General features: G+C 31.6%; 1 protein-coding gene across 3 annotated transcripts in view; it reads right to left on the bottom strand.

Moving 5' to 3' along the window:
- Positions 1 to 259: 259 nt before the first annotated feature.
- TTK (TTK protein kinase) overlaps positions 260 to 10,206 on the bottom strand; it is a 54,937-nt gene continuing 44,990 nt past the window's right edge. For 2 of the 3 annotated variants that reach the window (XM_058307079.2, XM_058307081.2), the window contains exons 16-22: positions 9,958 to 10,109; positions 8,856 to 8,980; positions 7,628 to 7,708; positions 4,285 to 4,461; positions 3,922 to 4,006; positions 3,498 to 3,595; positions 1,533 to 1,750 (exon numbers count right to left, since the gene is read on the bottom strand). In XM_058307079.2, coding sequence (XP_058163062.1) covers positions 1,667 to 1,750; positions 3,498 to 3,595; positions 3,922 to 4,006; positions 4,285 to 4,461; positions 7,628 to 7,708; positions 8,856 to 8,980; positions 9,958 to 10,109 — 802 coding nt within the window. In that variant the 3' untranslated portion in view covers positions 1,533 to 1,666. Of the gene's footprint in view, positions 1,751 to 3,497; positions 3,596 to 3,921; positions 4,007 to 4,284; positions 4,462 to 7,627; positions 7,709 to 8,855; positions 8,981 to 9,957; positions 10,110 to 10,206 lie in introns of all 3 variants that reach the window. The other variant, XM_058307080.2, reaches the window with a different exon arrangement.

The following is a 10,206-nucleotide window of genomic DNA, read 5'->3' as shown; positions in this document are numbered from 1 at the left end:
TATATAGGTATTTATGGGACATAAGACTGAAATGAGATATAGGAGATCAGCCCATTCTTCCAATTTTACTGGTAAAGGAATTGAGAGTTCAAAGATAATCAATGACTCACCCAGACCCACAAGGCTTGCAAGAAAGAATGCTTAGAGCTGAGCCCTTTTAAGTGCTTTTTCCACCCACCCATCCTATATAACTACTCAATAAACACATTTGTTAAATTCCAAGCAGGTACATTGAAAAAAAATTAAACTCAGAAAATCCTATTAAAGAATATTCTTTTATTTAGCTTAGCCACAGTATAGGGGAACGTAAAGCTGCTAATGAATTTTCTTATCAAATACTGCATACATTAACCCTTGAAATTTAATGTGTAAATGAGATTATTTACTATAAAGACTTTTGAACTAGTAGAATACTGATGATACACTCAAATTGGTACCTCAGATATCTTTTGTAACTTATGCATTGCTAGGAAGTAGCTGATCCAATCTGGATAAGACAGAAAAGATCTTGGGTGAATTCAGGTAAGAATTCTCAGTTGCTTGATTTCAAAGGAAACGGTTGTATTCCTATAGTGAGATTTAGAAATTGAGTTATTTTTCTAGGTGCACAGGTACAGTTGATAAATGACAGTAAATCTTTTGAATGCTTTTTCCCATACAAGATTTCTAATTCTTAACATGACAAGCATTCCAAAAAATTGGTTTTATATACAATAAATTTCAAGATAATTTTAAAGATTAAAAATAAAAAGCATTTTTTATTTTATTTTAAAAAATAATTTAAAAAGCATGGGATAAATTTACAGTAGATATATTTCTCACTTGTATTTGTACTTGACTTGGATTTGTACTGTGTCCTCTCCATGAACACATTTGCAAAACTACAGCTTTAGCTTGAACAGAAGACTGGTTATCTATTACATTCCATTAACTTAAAAACCAATAACCCTAAAAACCAGTAACACAGATTAAAAGTTTGGGAAAAAAATTCAAAATATTCTGGAGCCACATTTATAATTACCCAGTACCAAGCAAGTCATACAGAGAGGGCATGCCCTATAAAATTTATACAAAGCCCAGCATGATACTCTAAACACCAAAAACAACGGATAATATGAAGAATCAATGGATGAACTGAAAGAGCCATGTGTAGCCCCAAAACTATGGACTATATCCATAAAGCAATAGGAAATTTACTTTAGAACTCAAACACTTTGGGATTTCCCCCCCCCAAAGTTCATTACTAAAGTCTACTACTGTTTCTTCTCTTAACCCAATTTTTACTAATTAAGAATTTTGCTGCTATACCATGATTACATTTGCTTGAAGAAAATAATCTTACAACTTTTGAAATTTTAATGTTATTTTATGCTGCAAAGCTTTATTTTATTCAGAAAATATTTTAGTTGTCCACTCACTATTTCAAGTGTGAAATGACATCAAATAGATTAGGTATACAGAAAAGCATAAAATGGAAAAAAACAGTTGTACAATATATACAGTGACATTAGTAGCTGTTATTTCTCAGTTTTCCTTTGGTGATAATCTATTGAGTTTTCCTGCTGATAACATTTCAGAGTGAAGTGGTCTTCAAGAGCATATTTCCAAGGAGAATCAACAGTCCAATATATTTTAGAGGTGTTAGTTGATTGAGTTCAGCTGAAAATCATTTTTTCCTTTTTTTTTCAAAAAGCTTGGATGATGAAGAGGAATCATGATTTTCGCCAGTACTATACTGCTCATATAAAGTCTGAAATAAAAAAACATACATCTATTTTGTAATGTTTTAAATTCAAAGTATCAGATTAGTAAAGGTAACTTTACATATTCTAAATACAGTAAAAATTTCTTTCTCATTCTTACAACCGGGAAATCATTTTATAAACTACTGGAGATAAGAAAGCAGGTTAAAAGACTTACTTGGTCTTAAAACTTAGCTACAACCCAATCTTTCTGTAGAGATACATAAGCAGCTATTAATAATCATCTAAATGAACATTTAAATCCTTCTTGATCCTTCTTACCTTTTCTTTAATAAGTCTGTCAGATAAATTCCTATACTATAAATTATATTTATCAGGAAACTAAATATATACTTTTAGATGATATTTAAACAATGAATTAAAAAATATTCCAAAAGTCATACAGATTATTATATAAATAGGTATATTAAAATGTATTTATTTTAAAAAGATTTAAGGCCCAGCCAACATCTACTTTATGAAGATAACAGACATCTTTGGCCCTCAAGGAATAAATAATCTTAGTTACAAAGATAATTAATCCACCTCAACTTTACTTACGAAAAGATTTGAATATATGAATAGATATTTAAAACCTAATGATGTGAATTATAAAACCAATTTGGTTTAATTTTAATTCCTAAAGCCATTTATCTATCATTTAAGAATTTTTAAAAAAACCATTTACCTTATAATACATGAATATAAATATAATAGTAAATTATAGTAAGTTCCTTCAGAAATTTGTTCACATTCTTTACACAGTAGACTGGCTCTACCCTTACAGAGATCTAAGAATGTTTTTAGCTTAAGCTCCCATAATTTTAAAATGTTATAACTAAAATAAATAATTAATAACAAACAGCTTAACAGCTAAACAAATTGGTCAGTAAGCATACATAGGGTTCTAGAAATGAAAGGTGTTTGATGCAAGTGAGGTAGTAAAAAATCATATTAACAGGCATTTGGGAAGCTGAAAGGCTTCAGACATTTGCTTGGAGAAATACATTCATTGCTATGTACAGTTTCACAGAAGTTATTACATGTACAAATATTGATATCTCTGTAATGGTTTAAGAAAAAAATTGATTAGAAGAAATGAATTCAAAAGCTGTATTAAGATGGTTTTAGGTTAAAAGACAGATATTCCTATACTGAAATTATTTCAAATGAGACCTTAACAGCAATCTTCTAAAAGTATCTTAGGGGAGTGGATGTGGCTCAATCAAATTGGGCTCCCATCTACCTATAGGAGGTCCAGGGTTTGATGCTAGGGCCTCGTGGTGAAGGAAAGCTGGCCTGTGTGGCAAGCTGGCCCACATGGAGTGCTAACCTGCACAGAGTGCTGGTCTGCACAGGGTATGTCCTGTGCGGGAGTGCTGGCCCACTTGGAGAACTGGCACAGCAAGATGATGCAACAGAAAGAGGCACAGAGAAGAGATAATAAGAGACGCAGCAGATCAAGGAGCTGAAGTGGTACAAGAATGGACACAGAGAGCAGACAAAGGGGTGAGGGGATAAATAAATAAATAAAAGAATTTTATATGACAATTTGTTCTGAACTGTGCTGTCTGAGAATAAGAATGTAAATCAGCAAACCTATACTTGTGAAAAAGCATATGTTAAGTATGTAAATGTAGAAACATATTTGATAATTGATCAGATTACCAAATTTTCTTTGGATTACTTGTTTCTATCTAACTCATTAAACTATAGAAAATAGTTATGATTAATGCATAGATTAAACATACTTACTCTAGCAGCTTTCAAAATAGAGTTAGGAGAATTCAGACCAACAAGTTGGCCCAGAACATATTTCATTTCTTCAGTGGTTCCCTTACCTATCTGGCTACCTATAAATAAATGAAGTCAATAACACAGTTGACACCAGTAAGAAAAAAATGAATCCATATACAAAAACACATTATTTTTAATAACACAATAGCTAGCTATATTTTTATAATTTATCACTGACCATAATCCCTCGGACAAGTAAACATGAATGCCAGCAAGCAAAGAAATGTGATTCCATTTTCTTTACTATTTAGCATAATAGAAGCTTTGTAAAGGAAGGAAGCTAGCTGGAAGAGTTGCCAGTTTAGATTCTGTTTTTGTTATAGCTAAAACACTGTTTATATTAGTACTCTGGTAATAAATAAATTTTTAAAAAGAGAAGTACCTGGATGAGTTTGAATTTGAACATATGGATGTGCCAGGAGTTCGGGAATGGATATCCTCTGCTTAGGGTCTCTTATTAGACAACACTATAAAAATAAGATTAATTTCTTGGAAATAAAACAGGCCTTATGTGATGCTATCACTTTTGCAAAATCCCCAAGTATTCATAAGTTTTAAAACAACTTCAAAGTGATATTAATATGCCTTTAAAAAGTTAATTTCATCAGGAATTCCTTTCAATAAACCAGTTATATTGATGCCAGGTACATATCCAATCATTTCAATTTTCTTTTAATCAAACAATCAACTGTATGAAACATTATCATTCTATATCCATATACCAAAGGATAATTATCAACATTACCTTTAACACATCTTGGAGATCTTTCTCTGGAATATCAGGAAATTCAATTTCATGACTAGGGTCAATTATAGCATGCAATTTAGAAATCTGATTAATTATATGCTGAAATGGCGTTTTTCCATAAGTCATATAATACAGAATGCATCCTAAAGACCAAACATCACTTTTGGGACTGATCTAAGTTAAAAAATAAAACAAAACAAACTTGCTGTTATTTAAATATGCAAATGTAAACATAAGAACATTTATATACATATATATATATATACACACATACCCTAATAAAATCTCAATAATTTGCATGGTACATGGCAAAGAAATTAAGTACTAGATTACAGTTACATGACAATCATCTTTTCTAGTTTTCATTCTATTTGGTTATTTTATCAGGAAGTGAGTTTCACTTGAAATCTTTCAACAATCTCATAAGTATTTCAACTAAAATAAATTATAAATTCTTGTCAACTTGTGGAACTATGAAATTAAAAAATATAATTGTAAAACATAAATTTAGTAGTTTTCTCCAGAATATTTGGATCATAACCATGAAATTTTTATATAAATTCAAAGTATGTCTAGATTTTAAGAAGGTTGTTTAAGTTGGGCTACCCTAAACCCAAGAGCACAAACTGTTGAGCGAAGCTGCCTTGCTTTTCAATCCTAGTCTTATCAATAACTGGTAACTGCCTGCATTTCCTCATCTCTAAAGTGAAAATAACAGTTATGTTGTCATGGGCATAAAATGTTGAAACCACAAGATATGCTTAAATATAAAGAATAATTTCTGGTTATAGTAAGTACTCAATAAACATTACTTATTTTTAAGTATTCATTGCATTAAAATCTCACAAGAAATAGCCAAAGCAATATTATAAGTTATCCTTTTGACTTTAAAAAGAACATGAATAAGATCAAACATAGCAGCGAGCATAATAAATGAGAATGGCTGAATTTCTCTTTTAAAAGACAGAGACTCATATATTAAAACAAAACAAAATCTATCCATATGTGCTACATAAGAGATAAATCTAAACAAAATGACACAGAAAGTTGAGGGAAAAGAGAAATGGACAAAAATAAAAATAAAAAGAAAGAAAAAAAGAAAAAGGAATCAAATAATGGGAAAAAGTAAAAGAAAAAGCAGGGACTGAAATGTTAATATTAGGAAAAGAGAACAAGGCAAAATGCTTTAATTAGGAGAGTGAAAGTCAGTTTATAGTGATAAAGGGTTATGTTCAAAAAAGAAGATATTTTGTACCACATCAATGTAAGGTATTAATAATAGGGTGGTATATAGGAACTACGTATTTTATGGATGATTTTTCTCTAAATCCACAAAATCTTTAATAAAAAAAGAAAATAAGATATTTAATAAAAAAAGAAGTGTATAGCTATGAACTAGGACCACATTTAATATAACTAGAGCTAAGACTATTAAATTCTTTTTTTGCAAAGAAATTTTAACATGCCTTTCAGAACATAACATAAAATGGATTTTTAAAAATAGAGATTTCTGACTAAAAATCTCAACTTGAAAGATATAATCTCTTCGCCTAATTTAACTATCTAGAATAAATTATGGATTAAAAAGGATTTAAGACTATGGGAAAATGGCAGTGGCAGCCTAATTTTTCAATCTCTTCAAATTCTCAATTATAAACAGACAGCAGAGCAGAAGCAAAAACATTTGAGAAATATATACAACAAAACTGGCTAAAAACTAAACCCACAAATGCCAAAATGTAAGTGGATGGGGATGAATTTCCAACGGTGACAATTCCTACATGCTAGCAGCATTTGAAGCAGAAAGTACAGGGAAAAATGAGGCTACCTGAGCAGGGGAAGCCCAGAGCAGGGGAAGCCCAAAACAGTCAACAGGTATTCACCGGGAACTGGGACAGATAATCTGAGAACAGAGCTAAACGGGGATGGGTTTTGTCTTTGTCATTAGCATGGCTCACCTTACAAGTTAGGATGAAAAATGTGTCTTCTATTCAGAATCACTAAGGCCATACTGGTGGTTCAGTTGAGTAGAGACATACCATTACATATTAAAACAATGTATTGGCAAATGAAAAAAAACCTGAACTCTAGGATTGCAACTCAAAATCAATCTTTTTAAAGTGAAAAAGAAAGAAAGAAACATTAAAACAAATTACAGGAAGTGAACTTGGCCCAGCGGTTAGGGCGTCAGTCTACCACATGGGAGGTCCGCGGTTCAAATCCCGGGCCTCCTTGACCCGTGTGGAACGGGCCCATGTGCAGTGCTGATGCGCACAAGGAGTGCCCTGCCATGCAGGGGTGTCCCCCACGTAGGGGAGCCCCATGCGCAAGGAGTGCACCCCGTAAGGAAAGCCGCCCAGCGCGAAAGTGCAGCCTGCCCAGGAATGGCACCGCACACAGGGAGAGCTGACGCAGCAAGATGACGCAACAAAAGGAGACACAGATTCCCCTGCCGCTGACAACAACAGAAGCGGACAAAAAAAGAACACACAGGAAATGGACACAGAGACAGACAACTGGGGAAGGGGGGAAAGGGGAGAGAAATAAATAAAAATAAATCTTTAAAAAAACAAAACAAAACTGAAATTACAAATTTAGAAATTAATGAAAATGTGGAACACTACAGTAAAACCAGGAAGTAGCAGCTAAAGTAAAACTCAAGATTAAAATTCATAGTTTTAATGTTATTAATAAGCAAGAAAATCTAAAAAATGAAAATATGAAAAATGAACTAGTATTTAAATCAAGAAACTATGAAAAACAGAAACATAAAGAGAACACAGAGAAATTAGCAAAGATAAAAGCAAAAATTAATTTGAAAGCAAATTAAAGTAGAGCTGACAAATGAAACCAAAACCTGCTTCTTTAAGATCAACAAATTTTGTCAAGTCTAATAAAGAAAAAAAAGAGAAAATATATCTTAGTATTAAAAGAAAAGCCAAAGATAAAGATATAAAAAGAATATTAAAAGAGAATATTTGGCATAATTTTATGTGAGTTATTTGGAAAAAATACTTAAAACTCACAATTTTCTAGGAGGGAAAATAATTTAGAAAAATAAAAGCACATTTTTCTTATCGAGCAATTATTTTGGGCTGGGCAATGCCCTAAATGCTTTATATTCTTTCTCACTTAATCATCAATTTCTTTCAAATTAGGTACTGTTTATAAGCCCAATTTGCAGATGAAGAAAACACCCAAAGACAGTTAATACTCTGTAATGGCCCAAAAAGTTTTAGAACTTAAAAAAAGTAACCTTCAGTTTTCTAGTAAATCTATTCAGAGAATAGTCTATTCTATATTGAAGCCAGATGAATAACATGCAAATAATTTACATTACCTTTGATTTTGATTTCCCACTCTCTCTTGAGGAAGACATGTCTTTGATTGCTTCTGGCGGCATATAATTCACTGTGCCTACCTATTTGTTAAGTCACAAAAAAAAACATCAATGAAAATGTTTATGCTGCTTTAGAATTTAAAACACATGAATGTCAGATCTCTGGAAACTTGGATAATTACAGATTTCATTAATATATTTGAATAATTCATGTAATTTCCAGCAATATTAAGATATATATAAAATTTCTTTAAAACTCCAATGAAATGAATTGGTTCATAGAAAAATAACTTCTTTCAGAATGCTAAACTTTTATTACAGTTATGGTGGGTTAGTAGTGTCTGCTTAAAAACTGACCAGTCTAAAATTATATTAATGGCCATCAACTTTAAAAGGGACTTCATCAATCATTCATTTCTGTGCTGTAATAAACCCAGAAAAAAAAATTTTTTTAAATATAAACCAACCAACAATTATACAAACAGAACAATATTGCTTTGTCTCTAAGTACTCCCTGGATTCTGCCCAAACTGAGATGGGATGGACATCTCAATCAAGGAAGAGTTTCACTAACAGGATTATATGAATTTCATAATTTCATTTCTAAAATAAATGTTTCTACTTTCAAACAACACAAAATACCTGCACTGCACTATTTATGTAGTGCATTACATTGACTAGTTTTGCTATGCTGAACTACCCTTGCACTCTTGATTTTCAGTTGTACTTTGGTGCCATTGCTTTAGTTTATATGGGAACAACTTTATAAACTTTACTATTGCATAGCCTATGAAAATGCTGTTGAGTAAAATATTTATTACGGTGTTTCCAATATAAAATCACACTTAATATGTTCATTTCAAATTTAAGTAACAGGAAAAGCTTTGCTTCTCTGGAGGAACAAAAATATCTTACCTCATGGACAAAGAAAAATATCTAACAGCAATTCCCTCTTTGGTTGCTATCAGGAAAGTGAGCCAAATTTTCAGGTCAATTTTATTTCTATTTTTACCTGATCTTGATTTTCTGTTATAAATGATATTAATCATGGTTTTAATTTTATTTGATAGTTACAGTATATATTTCTTTAAAAAAAAAGTCTTCAAATCCTTTGAGGAATGAGGTAGGTAAAAATAAAATCCCATTAGCAAAATAATAGTTCATAGCTGAAAAGGAACTGACATCTATGTTTGATAATTAATACTTTCATCAATTCATTAAGTCTTACCTGAGAATCTTTAACAATGCTTGTTGTATCTGGTTGCATTTGGTTTGCAATCCCAAAATCAATTAGCTTTAGCATTCCATCAACTATCAGAAAGTTAGCAGGTTTCAGATCACTATGAACAATGCCTTCAAACCAAAAAACCATTATATTAAACAGTGTAAAACATTTTAAGGACAAGAACTCTCACAATCTCCACACCCAATTGGCACCCACAATTACTCAATCCAATGAATTATTTTCTATTTTATATATCCTACAAACATGCACCATTCTAAGTGCTTTGCTGATACTGTATCATTTAATCCATATAACAATGCTGAGGTAAGCACTATTATTCTTTTCATTTTTCAGCTAAGGGAACTAACGCAGAGTTTAAGAAATCTGCTCAAGGTCACACTGCTTAAGTGAAAGGGCCATGAGTATAACCCAAACAGTCTGACTCCAGAGTCCGTGCTCTCAGCCATGGTGATTCTCTATTCACTCCAGAGCATCCTTAAATTGCCTAATGCTCCTGACACCACCAGACCCATAGCTCTGATCTTGATTACAAATTATCTTCTAACTTACAGGAAGGTAGACATGAAGAAGAAATAAATTACAATAACTTAACAATTAAAGAAAACAAACAAAAACATAGGGTAAGGCAGAAATCCTAAAAAGAATCAAGGTCCATTATAAGTAAAACCAACCCAGAGGTAGGGCCAAAAGTAAAAAACAAAAAAAACCCCCAACAAAACCTCTTAATCAATACAAAATGATTAGGAGAATGAATGAAATAAACATCTCAGACTTTGAAACCCGAAGTCTCAGATCTGCTATCATCCAAGCATTTAGAGATAAGGATTCTGGACATTAATACTGAGAACGATACATTTTGCATTATGGATGCGGGAACCTGAGTTCAAGTCATAAATCCCCTGGATTAACAGTGTTTTAAGAAATAGTGTTTTTTTCCTTCATTTTAAATCAAGCTTTCAATTTTTTAGTTTATCTAGTCTAAAAGTTGCCAACAAACCAATACCTTAACATGATAGGCATATTTCCTAAGATGACACTTTAATTAATATCTTAATTCTACTTATATGAAGAGATTTAAAAATACCATGTTGATGAATTGTGTGAACTGCCTCCAACATATTTTTCCAATAACTCTTGCGTTCCCATGGATTGACAGATTTTTTTTTTCTAAGCCAACTATTAAGGTCAATATTTCCACACTCCATTACCATGTAGATATACTGGTCTGTAATTTCACTGCAATTAAAAACAAAAGCAACAAAACAATAAATGTTTGGGCTATATTAAGATATTCTAAGTATTTACTTAAAAAAAAAATCAGCATTCTTAAAAA

Source organism: Dasypus novemcinctus, chromosome 11, assembly GCF_030445035.2.
Source record: "Dasypus novemcinctus isolate mDasNov1 chromosome 11, mDasNov1.1.hap2, whole genome shotgun sequence".
Lineage (NCBI taxonomy): Eukaryota > Metazoa > Chordata > Mammalia > Cingulata > Dasypodidae > Dasypus > Dasypus novemcinctus.
This window is presented reverse-complemented; position numbering and strand designations above follow the sequence as displayed.